The sequence below is a fragment of the Trachurus japonicus genome, chromosome 21 (assembly GCF_045865225.1).
Source record: "Trachurus japonicus isolate A0001 chromosome 21, Traja_1.0".
In the NCBI taxonomy this organism is placed as follows: Eukaryota; Metazoa; Chordata; class Actinopteri; order Carangiformes; family Carangidae; genus Trachurus; species Trachurus japonicus.
The window spans coordinates 12,403,510-12,425,432 of NC_140927.1; the positions used below are offsets into that span (position 1 = coordinate 12,403,510).

Below are 21,923 nucleotides of genomic sequence, written 5' to 3' on the forward strand. Positions count from 1 at the left end.
TTTTTTAATTGCAGAAAACAACATTTCTCCCCCCTTCTCCCTCCTCCCGCCCAGGAACCTTAGTTTATAATATAGTGTAGAATGAACCCGTCCACTGTAGTAATGTTTATGCACAACTGCACCACTTTAGCCAGCTCCTTTATTTCTGGTTTTACATTGGACAAACTGATTAAGGCTCCATTTTCAGGAGACACAGCTATTCTTTAATAACTTCCACATTCGTTGGGTTACGTTCAGAGGTTTATCAGGGCAGGGCCTAGGGTCATCCAGTGTTAGCAATTACAGACCCATCTGACCTTCACAGGGGTCACAGGTCAACTTTTCATGTGAAATTTGACGATTTTTGCTATCAATTCAGGCATAAAACACCAATACTTGGAGCTGGGAAGCTGAAATCTTTAGATTCTAGTCCAGACCTTGGAGCAGATTGACGGTGCCAAATATCAGAGCTCTGCTCCACTCGGAAGTGTCCAAAATGGCCAAAAAGCAGTGTTCATTTCTAATCCCCCATTGTGTACAAGACTAAATTCAACAGATAGTCTTTAATAACTTCCACATGCTTTGAGCTGGAAGTCTGAAAGTTTCAGGGTTTTGTCAGGGGCCTAGGGCCACCCATTATCTGCAATTTCAGACCAATCCCACATTCAGAAGGGGTCAAAGGTCAAGGTTTAGTGTGAAATTTGACGATTTTTGCTATCAATTCAGGCATAAAACACCAATACTTTGAGCTGGGAAGCTGAAATCTTTAGATTCTAGTCCAGACCTTGGAGCAGATTGAAGATCAGAGCTGTGCTCCACTCAGAAGTGTCCAAAATGGCCATGGTAAGTGTCAAAGGTCACAGGGGTCAAACATCAAAGTTAATCCTAACAAAACACACACACTTTAAGTAATCATCATGAAATTTAGATGAGTTGTATATCAGAGAGTCCTTTATCATTATATTGTATTCCCATTGCTCTGGGGGCCACGGGGGGCCCCTGGGGGCCACTTCGCTTTCCCATGCTCTCACAGATTTGGGTGTCGGGTCAGTGGATAAGGGCCTCACAATGAGTCCACAGGCCAAGTTTCAAGTGATTCGGTTGGTTTCTATGGAAACAGCGGCCTCCTGGAGACAGAGGAATGCGGCTGTTTGAAGCCCCGCCTCTCGAAAAGTAATGGCTCAATCAGGACCGAACGCACATCAACGCGTTCGTCTTGGGCCCCCGGAACCACTGATATCAAATTCAGAACTGTACGACTTTTAGAAATATATTTCATCCATTTCAGCTTTTCTGACTCAGAAGGTCTCTCAGGCATTAAGTCTGAGAGGCTCTGAATCTGAAAAGCTGAAATGGATGAAATATATTTCTAAAAGTCGTACAGTTCTGAATTTGATATCAGTGGTTCCGGGGGCCCAAGACGAACGCGTTGATGTGCGTTCGGTCCTGATTGAGCCATTACTTTTCGAGAGGCGGGGCTTCAAACAGCCGCATTCCTCTGTCTCCAGGAGGCCGCTGTTTCCATAGAAACCAACCGAATCACTTGAAACTTGGCCTGTGGACTCATTGTGAGGCCCTTATCCACTGACCCGACACCCAAATCTGTGAGAGCATGGGAAAGCGAAGTGGCCCCCAGGGGCCCCCCGTGGCCCCCAGAGCAATGGGAATACAATATAATGATAGAGGACTCTCTGATATACAACTCATCTAAATTTCATGATGATTACTTAAAGCGTGTGTGTTTTGTTAGGATTAACTTTGATGTTTGACCCCTGTGACCTTTGACACTTACCATGGCCATTTTGGACACTTCTGAGTGGAGCACAGCTCTGATCTTCAATCTGCTCCAAGGTCTGGACTAGAATCTAAAGATTTCAGCTTCCCAGCTCCAAGTATTGGTGTTTTTATGCCTGAATTGATAGCAAAAATCGTCAAATTTCACATGAAAAGTTGACCTGTGACCCCTGTGAAGGTCAGATGGGTCTGTAATTGCTAACACTGGATGACCCTAGGCCCTGCCCTGATAAACCTCTGAACGTAACCCAACGAATGTGGAAGTTATTAAAGAATAGCTGTGTCTCCTGAAAATGGAGCCTTAATCAGTTTGTCCAATGTAAAACCAGAAATAAAGGAGCTGGCTAAAGTGGTGCAGTTGTGCATAAACATTACTACAGTGGACGGGTTCATTCTACACTATATTATAAACTAAGGTTCCTGGGCGGGAGGAGGGAGAAGGGGGGAGAAATGTTGTTTTCTGCAATTAAAAAAAAAAAAGGCCTATATGACTTGAGTTACTTGAATTATTTGGACTTGGTTGAAAAAGAGCTGTCTAACTGTTCTGATTCCTCACTGTTTATTCACATGCTGTTGAATTAAATCAACATGGCTTAATTTCCACTCCTCATGATCACAAACACACTGTTAAGGTGTTGTAGTTCCGTCCAGACGCCGTAGATGGCAGTGTCGCAGTCTATGGTCGCGACCGGTGGCGCCGTTGCAATGACGTCACATCCTCTAGTTCAGCACTCAACACCGACCAATCCTGGGAAAGCTTGTGAAATTACGTCACGCCATTCAAAAGTTATTAGCGCGAACCTGTTTTTTTTACTACGGAAAGTAAAATGTTACGTGCGGTAGTTTTTTTGTGATCAAAAGTTGTATTGTGTGTTTCATGCAATAATAATATGACCTAACAACAGATGAATTCGTACATAAACTGGTCCTAAACTATGCAATGTCATAGTTTTGAAGTTTAGAGCCAAAACAGGTTGAAGTGTCAGTAGTCGCTGCAGGGACGATTGATACATCTGTTTCAAATGTCCCTCACGCCACCGTGCGTAGTGATTGTGGTCACACTGCGCGATCAATATCTGTATATAAATCACCGTATTAATATTCTATTGTTCTGCAATGAACAACAACCGATTTGAATGAACAACATATTTTTAATAAACACCACATATTTTTAATGAACAAAACGTGTTTATGACATGAATCAACAGATATTCAGCAAAGTGAGGGGAAAATGCCGAGGGTAAAATGACAATATGTTCAACTGTGTCTCCATAATCATGACTTAGGACAGGGAAATAAGTAAATAAAATGAAAATGCAGTCGTCCAACAACTCGTACAAAAGAAGAAAGGCGAGTTTAATCGAAATGCGGATCTTGACAATTACGCACGGGACAAAAATATTTATTTCTTTATTTATTTATTACACACCCCCACCCCGTCTGGTCTTCCGACAAGGATGTAATTTATTTATTTGTTTGTTTGTTTGTTTATTTATTATTCTGCACCAACGCCAAGATCAGTAAATAAATAATAACCAAAATGACGGCTTGGATGAAAGCTATGTCAGACACACCAGGTTCAATAAAGCTTCAAAGGGGAAAAAAAGTTTTCCAGCTCAGTGCGTCGTTCAGCGCCGCGTCCGGTCGGCTGGATCACTTTACTCTGAGCGTCACATATCGCCGCGAAGGGGGTTGCATTGGAATGAATTGAAATCCCCGCTCGTCACCTCATGACGAAAAACGGGTACCTAATGAGTCAGGCATGTGACGAGGAGGGACAGTGACCGTTCGTCAGGGGGTTGACGCACTGGGAGTGAGAACGTGTTGGAGAAAACGGTAACTCCTATCAGAACAAAACACAGATCGCATTGCTCTAAGGACTTCCTGAAAATTTTGGTACGATTTGGTGTTTCTACAGTAAATATTTTGGCGACGCTGGCAGTTTTAAAACATCAGGCCGTTCTGCTCCTCTCAGAAAATATTTGTATTGGACTCAATGAGGAGCAGAGACAGACGTGGCCGCACTTAGAGGCTCAGAGTTTAAATTCTGTAAGTCACTCTGATATTTTGAGCAGATTAAGAGATCAGGGATGAGCTTGTCTACAACCGTGGCCGAAATTATGTCTGTAGAGTGTAAATTGTGGCCGTTTGGAGTTTGGATAGAGAAAAAATCTGGAGTTTTTCTGGCATCTCTCCCACTCTAACCGATGATGTCACCCACTCTGACACGAACATTCCGTGCAATACACACCCATTATAATCTCATAATTTCTCCAAAAATGATCATGGTCATTGATCATGGATTGATCAAAAACTATATGACCTATCAAAACGTGGAGTAATACAACAATACACAAGACTTGTGTCTACTGTTTAAAGTTTAAATGGAGTCTCTAGGTGAAAGTATGCCTGAGCAGTAGACGTTTGTTAAACTCCAATGATTGGTCTTTTTCGCTCTTTTTTTTTCGCCCGTCCCATTGACTTACATGCAAAATTTTGCGTAGTTTTGCGACTTATGTCGCGAAAAATTCGTACACTGTTGAGAAAAGTAATAGCACACCGATCCCGATCAGGACACACGTTTTGATATATAATTTGGCTAGTATGGACTAGTAGGACTAGTTATTAGGGCCACGGGCATTCGCCCGGGCACTGGTCCCTGCAGCTATTTCATAGCTGTTGGGACCAGTGCCCGGTGCGATTGCCCGTGGCCCTAATAATAATGAGAGTTCAAACTGAAATCATAAGTGCAAATCAACCTTTTCATGGATAAGGAAGCCTAACAACGTAACCAATACCCCTTTCCCACTGGCCAAAAAACCCGTTTAAACCCGCTAACAATCGGCTTTTGGTGGCAGTGGGAAAGGCACACCGAGCCGCGTCGACGCGGGTCAAACGACTCGGCAAGCGACGCGGGTTAAAATCGCCTTTAATCGGCTCGGCTCCGAACGGCTTGCAGTGGGAATGCCAGACCTGCGTCAACCCGCTAATTTACGTGATGACACTGAACGTTACGTGACGCTACGTCATCGCGCCGGTCGCGTCTCATATCACGTACCAAAACAAAGCTCTGCTCCGCTCTGCTCTCATCCGAGACTGGGATCAAAACATCAAACAACACTGACCAAAAACGATAGAAAAAAAGAAAAGAAAAGAAGCAACAGTCTGTTTAACTGACGTGTTGTGCCGCGGAGGTCCGTCATCCGGCCGCAGCAGACTCTCTGTCCTCCGCGGTCCTGGTGCTCCAGGTCAGCCAGACAGAGAGTCTGCCTCGGCGGACAGACACTCCACGGCGGGCGGCTGTGGCATGACTGTGTGTGTGTCTTGCACCGCGGATGAGAGCAGGGCAACATGGTTGCTCTGTCTGATCCCCCCGCAGGCTTATTTTGGTCAGTGGGAAAGGGGCCAAATGCCGATTGTTAGCGGGTCGACCCGCGTTTAAAAAACCTGCGTCGACCCGCTAATTTTAGTGGGAAAATGGCTTTAAGAGATGAGAAACAAATGGGTTTTTACTGTGTTTTACAGCTGATTTAAGACTCGGGTCAAAACTGACCCTAACACCATAGATGGTAGCGGAAAGCTGACAAGAGGAAGGTTCAATTGAAGCCAAGGGGTATACTACTGACATAAAAGGCCCAGTGAGGCTGCTAAGGAGCCTGGTTGAGATGTTGACAATGACAAGCAACTTATAATATAAACTCCCAGAAATACAGAAGCTTGAGACATGTTAAATCAACTCTTTGGACATTGCAGCCTTTGGTGACACTGTGCCAACTGCAGTACACACCCGGTTGTAATGATAAAAAATAAAAATAAAATAATAGCTGGTCCGGCCGGGTAATTTTTTTTTATAGACAAAATTAGGCAATTTTAAAGTGAAAGTTGCAAAGCCGTAGCACAAACGGTTGATCTGTTATGAATTTATTTTCAAAGTTTTGTAATTTAGATACATGCTGTAACACCACCATCAGGACTATTGTCTTGTGTTACTAGTTGACAACATCTGGCATTTGGATATGTCATCATTATCACCCTTGCTGGGACTTGAACCCACAACCTCTGGCACCAACAACCAGCTCCTAGCTCACTGAGCTAATTGTCTGGAAGAGAGCCCTGGTGTGTGGCTTCTCAAATAGACTCAGGGAGTCACCGGACAGGCAGCAGTTGGCAAAATCTCAGAAGTACTGTTATCTAAACAAAAATCTGATAATACATAAACTGTATCTAGACAGCATGGAAATGTTGGTGATTTGTTTTTAGTGTTTTGCATCATAAGAGAAAATCTGATGTTTAAAAATGCCACTCTTGACGGCAGTTGTTCCCATGAGAGCTGAATTTTTAATGTATTTAGCAAGAATTGGATGGTATATGTTTACAGTCGTCATGCACTGTAGGCTCAATTTTTGATAAATCAAAAATCTGTGTGGATCGTTTGTGGAGGACAGTCTGAAGATGCTCTCCAGCAAGTTTGGTGTCAATTGCGCAAAAATTGTGGGAGGAGTTTTACAGATTTTGAAAAAAGTGTTGAACTTAATCATTTGTAATGAGTTTAAGTGGAGAAAAGTTTCAGTAGTATTGGGCCGACATTTTGGTGAAAGTTGCAAACGTTGGTTTGGTAAAAATTTCAACGTTTTTAAATTTAAACACTTATGTCCTTGGAGTTGAATAAATCTGGCATGGGGTCAAACATTTCTGTGAAGTTTTTTTTCACTGATTATGCATGGGAAGTAGGACTTCCTCAGAAGAAGAAAGAAAGAAGAAGAACATTGAGGAAAACAATAGGGTCCTGGCAGCTGATGCTGCCCGGCCCCTAATAAATAATAGTTTCTGTGTTTTTTGGTTTGCATAACGAGCTGGGCCATTGAGGCTGAACAATATGAAAGGATAATATCACATGAATGCTGTGTATGTATTCATTTCAGTTTTTTGTCATTCAGTAAGTTAATGGACCTGCAGGGACCTGTCCCCTGTGTAAGTCCTTCAAAACAACAATGACAGTCCCCTCTGAGACATTCATTTCTGGCATCTTTGTTCTCAAGTCAACAGTGTGAAATGATAACAACATCACTAATAAACATGATACTGTGAGTCAGTTAGACCACCATATGGTGAAGCATTTGTTTGCAGGCTATCACATGAGGCCAGTGTACATGACCCTTAGATCATAATATAGCATAAGATAGCTGGATGTAGCCAACACTGTTCCCTGCGACTGAGGCAAACCAGGGCAGCTCAAGCTGGCCATCAGCTCGAGCTTTAGCTATTAGTTTCTAGGTAGCCTAGCTAGTAACCAGCTTGAGCTGGTAGCTTGAGCTGGCTTGTTCAAATAGTGAGGACGACTTCAGCTCTATTTTAAAATGTTATCAATATTTCCTGCATCCTTTGTGCACCTTCAGGAGAAAACTGAAGGGCAGTTTTTGATTGGTAGGCTACATTATCAGTGATTGCCAAACTCCCCAAAACTGGCGTGTAATATTTTTTTCTCCTCTAAAATAAAAGTTTCTGCTATAGAGGGTTCAGAAAGATCCAAGAGCCATGTGCATGACTGAAGGTTAAAGCAGAAGTAAGCGGAATAAGTCTTAAATAGTTATATCTTCCGACAGCAATCACTTATATAGAGTGTTTGGTCTGAAACACGGGTCTGTCAGTCACTCTGCTCTGCTGTAAGCCGAGGAGAAAACTCTCCTTGTATCCTACAACCTTTATCCAATGAGGAGAGAGAACGGCATAAAGGGGCGGTCCTCTCTGTGTGTGCAGCCAAGGGATGCGCGTGAATTTGGTGACGTAGGGACGAGGGCGGAGACTGCTAACTCCATCCGCTGACAGGAAGTTAGCCAAAATGACTGGATCGCTTACTTCTGCTTTAAATTTCTGCTCATTATTAGCTTGTCTGTCTGGTTACTGATCAAGAGCAAAAGCTAACACAAACAATCCCTATGAACCCCATGAATGAATAGATTATACAACAAACATGGTTGTAAATGTTTCTAAAAATAGCTTGCACCGACAATTAACAGTAATGTACCTACTGCTGTGACTATAGGGATTATGGCAATGGGCCAATTTGCCAAAATGTTGAACTATCCCTTTAATGCACCTTTCATGGTGAAGCTGCGCTATCCATAACATAGAATAAAATAATGCCTGCCCATACAAATTAGTTAGGGCCCGAGCGGCGACTGCAAGTCGCCCAGCGAAAGCCCTATTGTAATTGCTCTGTTTATTATTATTCTTTCTTTCATTCTTTTTCTCTCAAAAGGATTGCATTTTTGGAGCCTTCAACATGCCCCAAAACGCGTACATTTTGGCATGCACATCAGGACTGGCGAAAAATTTGATATTTTAAAGTCGTTGGAAATGGGCGTGGCCAAATGGCTAAATAGCGCCCCCTAGAAAATTTCAAAACATCAGCCCCGCCTTTGTGTGTCACCTAGACGCATGAAATTTGGTGGGCTTATAGAACATGGCAAGACGCACAATGGTGTCATGTCATGGTGAAATCACAACAGGAAGTCGGCCATTTTGATTTGAATTTTTGACCTGTTTGATCTATCTCCTCCTAGGGATTTTGTCCGATTGACTTCAAATTGGCTGGAGACCACCGAGATGCCACTCTGATCAAAAGTTGTGCTCCGCAGGTCTCTACGTCAAAGGGCGTGGCTTCTGGGGCCTTGAGGATTTTGGCGACTTTTCGTTTGCTCGCCATTTCACCTTCAAACAGCTCTAACGCCCACATACTTTATCCGATCATCTTCAAACTTGCTGGACATGATGACGGCTCCGCCCTGAACGTCCCCATATATTAATTTCCTACGTCACTCATAGCGCCCCCCGGTGGTAACAGGAAGTGGCCAGGTTTTACCTTAACGTGTACTGATGCCACATAGTTGACCCCATCAACTTCATTCCACTTCTAAAACATGCAGACTAAGGTGGTGAAGCTCCATCATGAACGCTGTGAAGCTACGAGTAATGGCGTCCGTGTGGCGACGCGGCCACCATTCCTCGCCATGAAAATACGTTTGGCTTTATGATGGCTTTAATGAACTCGTATCAACATGAAAATTGGTACACAGGTCCAGGGTCACGACCTCAACGTCTACATATGCTCATAGGCGATCTCACTCATGTTGCCCCCTAGTGGAAACAGGAAGTGGCATATTTTACATCAACATTGTCCGATTTCCACGAAACTTCACTTGTGTGATGAGGGACTGACCCTGAACACACCTGCACGCATCCCATTACTGCCCCCTAGTGGATGAACCATTAACTGCTCATAACTCCCTCATGCTTTGTCCGATTCACTCCAAACTTCACATGTGTGATGAGGGACTGACCCTGAACACACCTGCACGCATCCCATTACTGCCCCCTAGTGGATGAACCATCAACTGCTCATAACTCCTTCATGCTTTTTCCGATTTGCTCGAAACTTCACGTGTGTGATGAAGGTCCGCCCCTGAGCTCATCTGCCTACATCTGGTTACCGCCCCCTGGTGGATGAACGAAATATTGCGTTTTTTTGCTCCTGCCAGGGTTTTTCTCCCTTCTCACCACAGCCCCCGCGTGCCTAAGGCCCCGCGGTGGCGTGGAGTCGCGAGGGCCCGATCATCGCCGCTTGCGGCTTTAATTATTTATATAATTTAACTATAACTTTTTTTGGATTTTAATCATTTTGGATTTTTAAAGCAATGTAGAAAATTATTAAGTATCATTATTAAAACTGTTACATACACATTGTTAGCTGAAACAGACGTTTCTACTATGAATATTGCGTTTCAATATAATTCTGTTTCCTCTCTCACCAGTCACTCTGTTGTTGAGCATGTCAGTGTACGTACTAAAGGCCTTTGCATGTGCTTTATGCTGAGGAGAGACAAACACAGACAAGTGATGAATCTAAGATGCAGTCATTTCTCTTCCTATCTGCAGAAAAGAAAAAAATAAGAAAAAACAAACAAACATGGTTGTAGATGAGACTCCGCCATCATGGATTATTGTTTTCATTAAAAGATCAGCCCAGTCGCTATGAATTTGTGTCCAACAAGGCTGAACTTTATGAAATTTGATTTTGCATCCATTGTATCCAGTGATTGTCCACAGCAATACAATTATTATTATTATTTATTTTTTAAAGAAAATGTTACACTCTATCAGTGGTATTACAGAGCCAAAATATTTTGTTTATTTATTCAAATTTGTTTGTCTCATCATCCACATTGAACCAAAATTTTTATTTGGTGTTAACTCAACAGATTCTCTATTCTGACTGGGTGAAGCTGCAGACAGACAGTCAATCATACTAAACCCATGTTTTATTTGATGCTGCAAAGAAATCTGAGTTTAGGGTTTAAATTATACTAGCTGTATATTTAGAGCAGTGGACGAACTCCTGCAGCCTATATTTAAACTAAACCGGTTATCGTGAATTAGAAAAGGCAAACATTTTGTTTTGGCCTGACATTTTTTTTAAACCAATCATGAAGTTTTTTGAAAGGCTGGATGTGTATAGCAGATATCCAATGCTCCTAACCCCCACAGAAGCATGGAGACACTGGTCTCAGAGCATCAACAATAAATTGATGTCCTGGGGATACAAAGGTGTAGTGGACTAATGACCCTGAGGCTTAATCATCATGCTTACTCTGTAACGGATGAGTATTGCATCAGCTTAGTATCCATCAATAACATGTGAATCTCATGTGTGCTGACTGAACACGTCAGACTGTCCCAGAGGAAATGTGTTGGTCGATGTCCCTCAGTGTCTCAGGCCATTAAGTCGGGTTAAACTTTCAGGAAAGTTTTTGTGTGTCACTTAGAAACTGAATGGAAAAAAGATTGATACCTTACATTGTAATCAGTAGGCATCATGCTGTTACACTAAATATTATATGTTACTATTTAAGCCATGTTTAATTAGTCCATGATTGAATCTACACAAGGAAAAGAGTCATCTTACTACATCTACATTCTCCAAAGGACTGTACTTAGCATTTCTTAAAAAATACAGTTGAGTGTACTCAGCAAAGACGTGTTTTGGAGCTTAACGCAGAAGTAAGCGATCTGGTCGTTTTGGCTAATGCTGCGTTCCAGGCAGGCTTTTGAAACCGTAAATTACAGCTTCAAGTCACGACCTACGACTTTGTAGCGTTCCAGGCAACCCACTCGTGTTTTTCCGACCTGTTTTACCTGTGAAAGTGCACTATTAGGCCACTCGTAACTTCCGACCCGTGAAGTCGTACTAGATCGAACTGGTATGACTTCACAAGTCGGAAAAACACGAGTTACGGGTTGCCTTGAATGCACCTAACGTCTTGTCAGCCGATAGAGTTAGCAGCCCCCGCCCTAAAGCCCTAAAGACAGGCATTTTTTTTTCCCAAGATCATTTTGTTGTTGTCCTTTTCGACTTCATAGAAAAAGAAATTGTCTTCCAATTTTTTTTCTTTTTTCACTTGCCTTTTTGAAGACAAATAATCATGGCTACCGTAATTAAAATTCTTTCATAGCCATGAAATGGCTATAAACAGTAATGTTACATAACTTCATAACACACAGTTTATGAACCTTGTGTCACTGCACAGGGAACTTAGAAATCAGTTTAAGGGAAACGTGAAGGCCCTCAGTCTGATTTGGACAGGGGTAGTGGTACTCTTTGGGCTCACTATGGTCAGTATGACAAAAGGAAAGACTTTGCAGAAAACTCTTGCGAGGCAGGTATAAAACAAATCACTTGCCTTTCAGAGTGGCAGTCGAAAGGAGATATATTTACCTATCCAAAAAAACTAGTGCAGAGAATCATGGCAAACAGCACCGTGAATAGTGATACCTGATGGTCAGATTGACCTGGTCTATACTTTGAAGAAGACTTGAAGGTTAGGTCATAGAATTTTCCACAAAACACTGAAGGACCTTCTGTGTTGAAAATGGTGCTTCTGATGACGGTGTACTCTACTGACTGATTTAATTGTCCTGCATATTTATGGTGCCCCGCCCACATAGGCTTATAGGACACTATTCAGTAACAATGATCAGGATTTAAAAGATTTAAAAGATTAAAAATCAAAACGTTTCAGAGTATTCAACTGCCTTCTCTAAATGGATATAATGATCTCTGTCCTAACATTATAATTTGCTTATGTCATGTCAGTCAAAATGAACTATACTTATGAATGCTGAATCATTCCCTATAAAACTAATAGTCCTCATCATTGCTTGAGTCATTACAAAATTGTTGAACTAGTTACTACAGTACAGATTTACTGTACTGTAGTGTATTACAGCAACCTACTTACAGTAAAGATTTGCCATATTTACAGTATGGTACTGTGCTACAGTATTGTACAAGTGGGAAGCACTGTAATTTTACTCTGCACCGTCCATAGGATTGCAAGACAACCTCACAGAGGTGGAAGAGGACACTTTTTACTCTGCAACAAGAAGAAGCCATTTGTCCAATGGTGATTGCAAACAATGAGGTTGAGAGAGTTGCAAGGTGAGGATGACAATATCTTTGGGAATATTGAATCTGTTTCAATCGTTACAATTGACAGACTGATGTAGATGAAAATATGTGGCCAGACAGACGTCTGGAACGTCTGGATGTCCTATACAGTACTCTGTAGGTTCAGTTACTACAGTATATGTACTGCAGTATTGTTTACAGTTGTGCACAGCTCTACCCAAAGGGTGTTTCTTATGTTTTTTTTGTAAATAGATGAGTGTAGTGTATTTTTCTTTTACACAATGCTGTGAACAAATTAGAATTGCAAAGAACATATGCAGTAAAAATGTGAAACATATTCAGTATGAGTTACTCAACTAAATACAGTAATGTGTAACTTTATTGTAGTTTTCACATGTAGTGTGCTGTCATTTTCAGGCTGTGTCACCAAGATCTGACTCTTTTGCATTGGAAAACACTTAGAGTAAACTGTCATAATGAAAACATGACAAAGCCATTTGACTCATCATTTTGATGACACTGACAGTTTCATTGACATTAATACTTGCTTTTGCAGAATACACTATCCATTTTGAGCAAGTGACACACTTTTGCATGGTTATCCACTCAGTTTTGCAGTTTGTACTAATTGTTTTGAAAAATGCACTAACTGTTGTGCAAAATTAATAGTGATGTAAGGTGGCTGAGAAAAACTGTAGGCCTAACATATCACAATCAGACCAACAACACAATTTCAGGTCTGTATACGCTCAGTTCTCCCAAACAGAACAGATAGAAGAAGACATGATTTGTGTGTTGAACTAAGTTGCAGCAACTGAACAAACCAGTATAGTCCAGTCATTTTATGAAAAAAGGTTGAACAAATTGCAACAGAAGCAAACTCAACTGATTTTGTATCCTCAACATGTCCTGAGTGAGGGAAAAAAAAGCCCTGAAGAATCCCATTAGGGGAAAGTTTCGAAAAAGACCCAAATATAGCCCATTCATACACCTATTAATTATTTTTCTCACCTGAATAGGGTAACATTTTTAACCTTTAGATAGCACCATGAAAATGACTGAGTTGATTACTTACATTAAGACAAACAAAAAATGTAGTACAAGTTTTTTGAAATTCTTTGTTAACATGAGCAAATTTGCATACGTAAAGGTGCTGTGGTGGTACCAGCTTGAAAATTGGAATGAGTTGACTCCAGAGGTTCCTAAAGGGACCTGTGTATTGTCTTGAAATTTCAGACCAAGTCACGGAGTTTACTTTCACTTTTGTCAGCTTACTAACTGTAGCTTTAATGAGCTAGGGCGCTTGGCTACCATGTAAAACGAGTGCTTCCCGCAGCGACGGATTCTTGAAAAATTGCAGTCATCTTGAAATTTCAAGTGGTTTCTTGTCGGTTGACCGCTGGAGTCAATTCATTCCAATTTTCATGCTGGTACCACCACAGCACCTTTATATACACATGTGCCATAAAACGGTGGAATTTATGCAAATTTATGCAAATTTGCTCATGTTAACAAATAATTTCAAAAAACTTGTAATACATTTTTTGTTTGTCTTAATGTAAGTAATCAACTCAGTAATTTTCATGGAGCTATCTAAAGGTTACAAATTTTACCCTATTCAGGTGAGAAAAATAATTAATAGGCGTGAATGGGCTATATTTGGGTCTTTTTCGAAACTTTCCCCTAATGGGATTCTTCAGGGCTTTTTTTTCCCTCACTCAGGACATGTTGAGGATACAAAATCAGTTGAGTTTGCTTCTGTTTCAATTTGTTCAACGTTGACCCCTTTTTTGGCTTAAAATTACTGGACTAGTAGGCCTATTTGTATTTCCAGGTGATGCCAGGAGAGGTCAGTTTTTCTCCACTGTGTTGTTACAACTATACAGTCTTCAAATGAGAGCCAATGGTGTGGTCTATCCTAAAGATCATGTTCCTAAATTTGTCAAATTAAAAACAAAAAAACTGTTGGTGCCGTGGTTCAGTGACTGTGAATAAGCAAACTAATCAGTAAAAAAAGCATTGGAGGTCATCATGGTGTTTCTTCACTTCACTTCACTTCTTCACTTTTATTTTCTCACGACCACATAAGTGGTATGGAGCACAAACAAACATTTGATAGCAAGCAGGCGGTGGAGCTGTACATACTTTGTACATACATCTCTGTCCAAAACAAAACAAAAAGTATCACTTAAACAGAGGAAGGACACGCTTCAGAAAGGCACCTAACTTATAAATAACTTTTGTTTTATCCGCCTGTAAATTAGTTTAAACAAAGTTGATAAATGCTTTCTGACATCCTTTCATCTAGTGTGCAACAGGTGTGATTTGTATGATATGATTTTATCACCACTAACAGTGGTATTACAGCTGTGCACTTCTGGTTTGATTTAAGAAAAAAAAAAGCTGTTTGTAATCTCTAAAGTGATGCGTTTTACTGTTTTACCAGGATTTCTGATCCAGTTATTTCTGTCAAAATACACAAATAATGGAGAAAACTGTTCAATAATTGATTATCGATATCTAAAAGGCTACTATCCAATAGCATTTTCTCCTGTAATTTGCTGTGAACAAGTTCATGATCAGGCAATTATCACTGCAGTACTCATTTACCACAGCAGGTGGTGCTGTGGTAAAGTGGAGGTGAAGATGGAGCCTTGGTACTGGTAGGCCTACAGTCTGAAGGATTGCCATTAATAGAGAGACATGGTCTTTTTTTACAATGTCACTTTTTTTATATATATATAATGGGTGCTGTTGACATGATTTAAATATCAGTGCTCTGCCTCTGTAAAATGTATGTATGTGTAAGAGTCCTGTTGTAAGTCCTGCTCTGCTGACAACAATAGAGGATTGTCCTCTCATTGGCACTTGTGTGCTTGTGTGTATGTCTGTAGAGGACGCCACCAACTCACAAATTAGTTCAGTGTGTTCAGACATTACAAAGACATTTTCTTTATGGTGACAAACATGAGGGCTGTTGTCAGAATAACAACAACAGACAGGCACTGACTGCTCGCCACACACGTCATTCTCATTCTGCAGTGATGTGTGAAGATTTTGTCATGTCATGGATATTTATGTTTAATTCACTTAATGTGTCACTGATATTTGACATATGATATTTCAAACACAGAAAGTTATTTCATTCTATCAACCATGTGGGCCATTTACCTAACCTAACCTGTATGTTTTTGGACTGTGGGAAAAGGAGAAGCCTACCTATGCAGGCAGGGGAGAAAGTCCACACAAGGAGGCCCCAGCTATTCACTAGTGTCATACTGAATTTTATATCCTAAATTAATGTAGCCTATTACTTATTCAGGATGAGATACACTTCTAATGTTCTTTCTAAAGAGATGACTTTGTATCTTGTCTTTGTTAAAACAGGGGGGTTGTAAGTCATCCATAACAGCTGGGACACCTGTAGGAAGTGTTATGATTCAGGTGTAATAGGCGTCAATTACTTTCAGCTAAAAGACAGAAGTAAGCCTGTTGTTTGATTTTTCAGTTTTTGGTGACCTAAGCATAGTTTTTCTTTGTTGTGGACAGTTTACTGCTCATTTGTAGCATTTCATGTTTTTTCACTGGACTTGAACTGCTCCAAGGACTTTGTGCTTAGGATTTAGGGGAATCTATTTCTTATGTTTTCAGTTGTCTACAACCCCCTAAATATAGTTTGTAATAGAATGTAAATGCAGAAAGGCTGTCAAGTTAGGATAGTCAAAATACAGCTGGCCAAACAAAACAAGCTGGCTCTCCACAAAGGGTCACTAAAAAATGAAAAACTTTACATTTAAATTCAAAGTTACTCAAAGTTATATACTGTATCCTACTATGGAAATTGCATACCGCCATTAAGTTATTTGAGAGAGTGAAACAAACCTGCTTGTCTTGGTTCTTTATGGTATAGAATACACATGGCTATTTTCAAAAGGATTTCAACATAAAAGTTTTAAAGTGGTCATTTTGTAAATGGTCACTTCACATGATATTGCACAAGATGGACATCACCTGACAAAATCTGTTTGTATTTCTGATGAAAAAAATGTTTTGAATTTTGTTTAGAAATCACTCTCCAGCCATATAGAGCTGGAAATTAATTTAAATATTTTTTAGATATAAAGGGTTTGGAAAAATTAAGGCAAGTAGCTTATAACAGTTTCTTCCTACACTGTGGTGTCTTTTTGTAAACATAAGAGAAATAATTGTACTGAAAATTTAGGCATCATGTCATTGACCAATAAGCATCAAGCACAATTTACTGTAGCCACATTTACCTACAATAACCTGCTGATGTGGGTTTAAAGCAGCATCACTATACAAAACAGTGGACTGTCAGAATGTGTTGCTCACCCATTGGCCACATTCCCTGCTTCACTCTGTCACAATATTGCCTGTGTATGATGCTGAGGTCTTGACAATCATGTGTCCTCCTAACAATGCAGGACACATGACTGTCGAGACATTAGCAGTGATTGTTGAGACATGATTGTTTGGACTGTTGGTATTTTTACTGGCATGCCCTGACATAATGCAAGTAAAGGTAATAAAGCCTCAATTTCGTTTAGGTGTTGAAAACAGGGGCAACCTTAAGTTTGATATGCAGAAGCCCGGCTTAAACTCAACAACAAATACCACACGTACACTGACAAAACATTACAAACCTTATCTGTTTTATTCAAACTGTACACGTACAACAGACTTATCTTGATAAAAAACGAGTAAAAAAAAGACAAAAATGAGTATCCCCATAAATACAATATGCCTTTAAAAAACAGAGTCTGTGTTTATTTGGTAGGTTGCATATGCTCTGATAAAAATACACACAAACACACTCATATTCCTTCTGAAAACAACACAAACCGATCCGTCTGGTATCATTGACAGTGGAAGATCTCACCTCACAAAATATTTCTGCCTTGTTTAGTAAAAGCACAACGGATGAGTCGCCTGGAGTGCTCAATCCTATGCTAATTTTAACCAGGGTCTGAGGTATGTAGTACATTCACATGAAATGTGACATTTCTTGTATACAAACTGTCAACACTAGATGAAGATTTGTACATAGTGTCTCTAGCATCAGCATGTGCGGATTTACAACACAGCTTTAGACATTAATAGTGAGTAGAGTACCAGGTCTGTTACTTTTGTGAGTTAAGTTCATCATTTACATCATTGTGTGATGCATGTACAGAAAATTCGCTAAATAACAAGAGACAAAAAATGCTGGCACATCATATCCTGCCTCACAGAGTCATGGTCAAAACATGGTTTTCTGCTCAGAGAAATTAACTGATGTTCTCACTGAGCTCAACTGACTAGTGTGTTACATTTCACAGTGGATTATCAATGAGATTCAATTATTGCTAGTTACTTTTTCCACTCATTTGACAAATTGTCTTGAGTTCAGAAAGTTCAAAAACTACAATAAATGAAGGCCCACGGTCTTTCGGGTTGTTATTTTAATGATAAGAGCATTCACTCGACACTTTTGCTTTGAAGATGTTTTCTATGGACTAGTTGAGGTCATGTGAATGTAATTTCACAGCTCTAATAGCCTGTTATATCATCTCAATGGATTCTGTCCCATTTAAACACTCCACCTCTGCAAAAGTCAGTCTCTACTGCTCTTCCTCTAATTAAAAAAATATTCCCACATGTTCATGACCTTTGACTTCCCTCTTAGTGTTTCTATGATCTAGAACATTAAACACAAGGCTGGTTTCTAGATAGAGATAAAATAAATGCTGTGTCACTGCATTTTAAAGGCGTGTGTAACGTAGACACTAAAATATGATTTAACACAACCTCTAAAAAAACTTGCTTTCAGTGAAATTATACGGGAGTAAGGCAGATTCAACAACAGTGAGTAGAAAACAGGTGTGAATGTGTACAGTCATCTTTAACCAGGATAAAATAACAGTAAAAATCCTGAGCAACCATTTCCCCGATCACGGATTAAATCCGGATCCTTGAAACGGTGCTTTGGATGTCTTAAAAGCTTAAAAAGTCTTTCTGATGGGAGATCCAACAGTTAAGAGACCACACACAGAGACAAACAATGAGCTGTTGTGTCTCCATTACAGAGTGGAGGCCCTTGAATGTGTATACGTGTGTGTGTGTGTGGTCTCTAAAACTGTCAGATCCAGGGTGTCCTGTAGTGGAGTCAGTCATTTTTTAACACTTGTGACCTTTACGTAGTTGTGCAAACCAATATGTTACTTCATTCACCTTCGGAGTGAACATTCAACGCAGGAGCAAATAATCATCCGTCTGAAAAATTACAAAAGTTAAAGTTTAAAAAAAAGGGAGAAAAATTTATAATTTCTGGGCAGCCACTTGGCACATAATGGCAGAGTTGATGCATCATTCCTCAGATTATAACAGGTGAGATTGTACTCTGCAATATTTAACACAGCATTAAAGCATTTCAGTCTTGAGCTAAAGGCAGAGTAACTTAAAATGTACATGTGTAGTCTGAGTTTCCCTATTTAAAGAAATCCCAGTCATACGGTGTGGCTGCTGCAGAGATCAAACCGATGACCATTCTGGACATGGACAGAGACACCCATCAGTCTTTTCTGGTATGGTGTTGTCCACAGAGAAACTCTCACCAGAGTAGAAAAGAGGTACATTCAAATCGTAATATGAAAGATATAAGCAATAGTAAGTAGGGAGTTTCATATTAAAAGTAACTTCACCAGTCTTTAAAACAGACGTTACAGTCCAGGGACCAATAGCCTGTGTCCATTTTCACCAGGTTATAATCCAAAAGATGCAAGAGCCGGGAGTGTAAGCTGTATGGTGGCAACAAAAACAAAAGAGGACAAAAAAAAAAGACGTGTGGAAAATTCGTCCAACTTAGAATGTGAATCAAAGTTTGGTTGTGTCCAAAAATCTGAAAACACAAAATATATCAATACATGTCCAAGGTGGCATGCGTTCTTTGTTGTTGTTTTTTCTGTTTTGTATTTTTTGTTAAAGAAAGCTATGTGACCTCTTGTTCGTGGTTGTTAAATCAAAGCCTCCGCAGCTTTTTTGTAACTTCTTCCTCCAGCTTTTACACCGTCGTCTCCCCGTGGTTACCGTTGCTAAGGCGCTTGTAGAACCTCCGCCATGACTGCAGCGTCTTCCCGGACCAGACCCAGAAGCCGGAGGTGATCCCGACTATCATAGTCATCAGGTATTTAATCATGAACACGGTGAAGTCCGGAGTCATGGGGGCGAAGTTGTGGACCGGACAGGGGACGGCGAAGCGCTTACAGGTCTGCATGTGCCAGGTCCGCTCCCAGTGCTCCCTGAAGGCCTGCTCGTAGAAGTAGCAGGCGATCACTATGGTGGCCGGGACCGTGTAGAGCACGCTGAACACACCGATCCGCACCATCAGCTTCTCCAGCTTCTCCGTCTTGGTGCCGTCGTGCTTCATGATCGTGCGGATCCGGAACAGGGACACGAAGCCGGCCAGTAAGAAGGACGTGCCGATGAACAGGTAGACGAAGAGCGGGGCCAGGACGAAGCCGCGCAGGGCGTCCACGTTGAAGATGCCGACGAAACACACCCCGGTCAGGACGTCGCCGTCCACCTGGCCCATGGCGAGGATGGTGATGGTTTTGATGGCCGGGACAGCCCACGCGGCCAGGTGGAAGTACTGAGAGTTGGCTTCGATCGCCTCATGGCCCCATTTCATCCCGGCCGAGAGGAACCAAGTCAGGGACAAAATCACCCACCAGATGGAGCTGGCCATGCCAAAAAAGTACAGCACCATGAAGAGGATGGTGCAGCCCTCCTTTTTAGTCCCCTGGGCCACGGTCCTGTAGCCCTCATCCTTGAATTTATCCACACAAACTACTTTATCCTCCAGGAAAAACCCGGCAGCGTAGGCCACAGCCACCATGAAGTAACAGCCGGACAGGAAGATGATGGGCCTCTCTGGGTATCTAAACCGCCTCATGTCCACTAAGTAGGTGAGCACTGTGAATAAGGTGCTCACGCAACACAAGATGGACCAGATGCCAACCCACAGCCGGCCGAATTTCACCTCATCCTCGCGGAAGTACATTATTCCAGTCGGTCTGGTGGGCTCACACGGAGCCCCGCAGTCTTTGACCCCCATAAACCTGTAGCCCAGATAGGTAGGCACCTCCAGCTGCAGGGGGCAGGAGAACTGGTGGTACTGGTTGTGCTGGGGCGTGCGATGGTTCTGTCGGTTTGGGGGGAGGGTCGGGTCGGGTGCAAAGGGGGTCGACGAAGAGGCCGGGCTGCCGGGTTCGGACGTGTTCTGGCCCACGCAGATGTCACCGGCTCCGTGGACGGGGAAAGCCTCGCAGCGGAGCCGCTCCGGCCACTGGAAGCCGAATTTATTCATCAGGGCTTCACATCCCTGCCGTGCTCGTTCACACAGGGACCGACAAGGGGGGATGGCCTGCTCCAGGACGGTGCAGACCGGAGCATACATGGAGCAGAGGAAGAACTTCAGGTCCGCGGAGCACTGGACCTTCACCAGCGGGTAAAACTGGTGCACCTCGAGCCCGGCGTCCTCCTGGTTCGTGTGGCCCAGGAGGTTCGGCATGATGGTCTGGTTGTAGGCGATGTCGGTGCAAAGCGGAATGGAGATAGGTTGGCAAAAGCCGTGTTCTGGGATGGATATTCCACTATCACTGTTGTAATGTTGAGCAGAAGTAGGTGAGAAGGCCACCCCGCACACCAGCCACATGATCCGCAGAAAAACGGAGCCAGTGGTGGACCTGGCCGCCGCCATAGTTGAGGAGGAGGGGGGAGGGAAGGAAAAACTTTGATCCAAGTAGGGCGACTTAAAAACAGCTGAAAAGCGACGGAAATCAACACCAACTGTCCCGATATTTAGCTTGCAGTCCAATATATTCGAGTCTAAATACCTGTAGTCGACTTTTTCTCGTGTTTCATGAAGATAAATCCAAGTAAAACGTTCGTCGTGTCATGACTTCTTGATGGTCTTTGTAAGTGACTCCAAGCAGTCCACTCTCATTCCCAATTCGGTGGAAATAACACTTTCAGTCCCTTTTTTTCGGAATAATGCAAACCCCACTTAATCCGACGCGTCGAACAATTTAGCGTTGTAACTTTGGCGAAACACTAAAACATTTAAACCGCGAAAAGGCTCATATTTCCATCGTTTTTTCGAATTGACTTCATGCGGCGCGTCGGTTCACATGCTGAGCATTTGGAAGTCCAGAGGCTCGCTCTCCTCACTCCGTGCAGATTCCACCGGTTTCTAGGCGCCCCCTCCATTCACAAGACACCCCACCTCCCCACGGACAGAGCGCAGGGCGCCTTGAAACCGATGCCGCGTCTCAGCCAATCCCAGCGTTTGTTTTCCTACAGAACTCGCTCTTGATTGGCTTTTAGCCCCCATCGAAGGAAAATATGTTACAGTAATTACATTACGCCAGAGATTTTATTTTTTCTGTCCAAGTTTTAATAAATATATTCTTCATCTAGAACACTTAAAAATTCACATTTAAAAAAATTATTTTCTTGCATTTTTGAAAAAGAAAATAAGCATGTAAATCCATTGGCCTAACAGAAAAACTAGCAATTTCTCTTTCTTTCTTTTTTTGCATTAACTTTCCTCCTTTTACTTTATTGTGTCATCTTAACATTTTTAACAACCAAAATAGTGTGTTTACAGAAAAAAAATTCTTTATAG

General features: G+C 41.7%; 1 protein-coding gene across 1 annotated transcript; it reads right to left on the reverse strand.

Moving 5' to 3' along the window:
- Positions 1-16,889: 16,889 nt before the first annotated feature.
- Positions 16,890-21,613, reverse strand: LOC146964836 (frizzled-7-A-like). Its single transcript, XM_085764211.1, has one exon. The coding sequence runs from the start codon at positions 20,994-20,996 to the stop codon at positions 19,299-19,301; it is 1,698 nt and encodes a 565-aa protein (XP_085620337.1). The 5' UTR covers positions 20,997-21,613; the 3' UTR covers positions 16,890-19,298.
- Between the last annotated feature and the right edge of the window lie 310 nt (positions 21,614-21,923).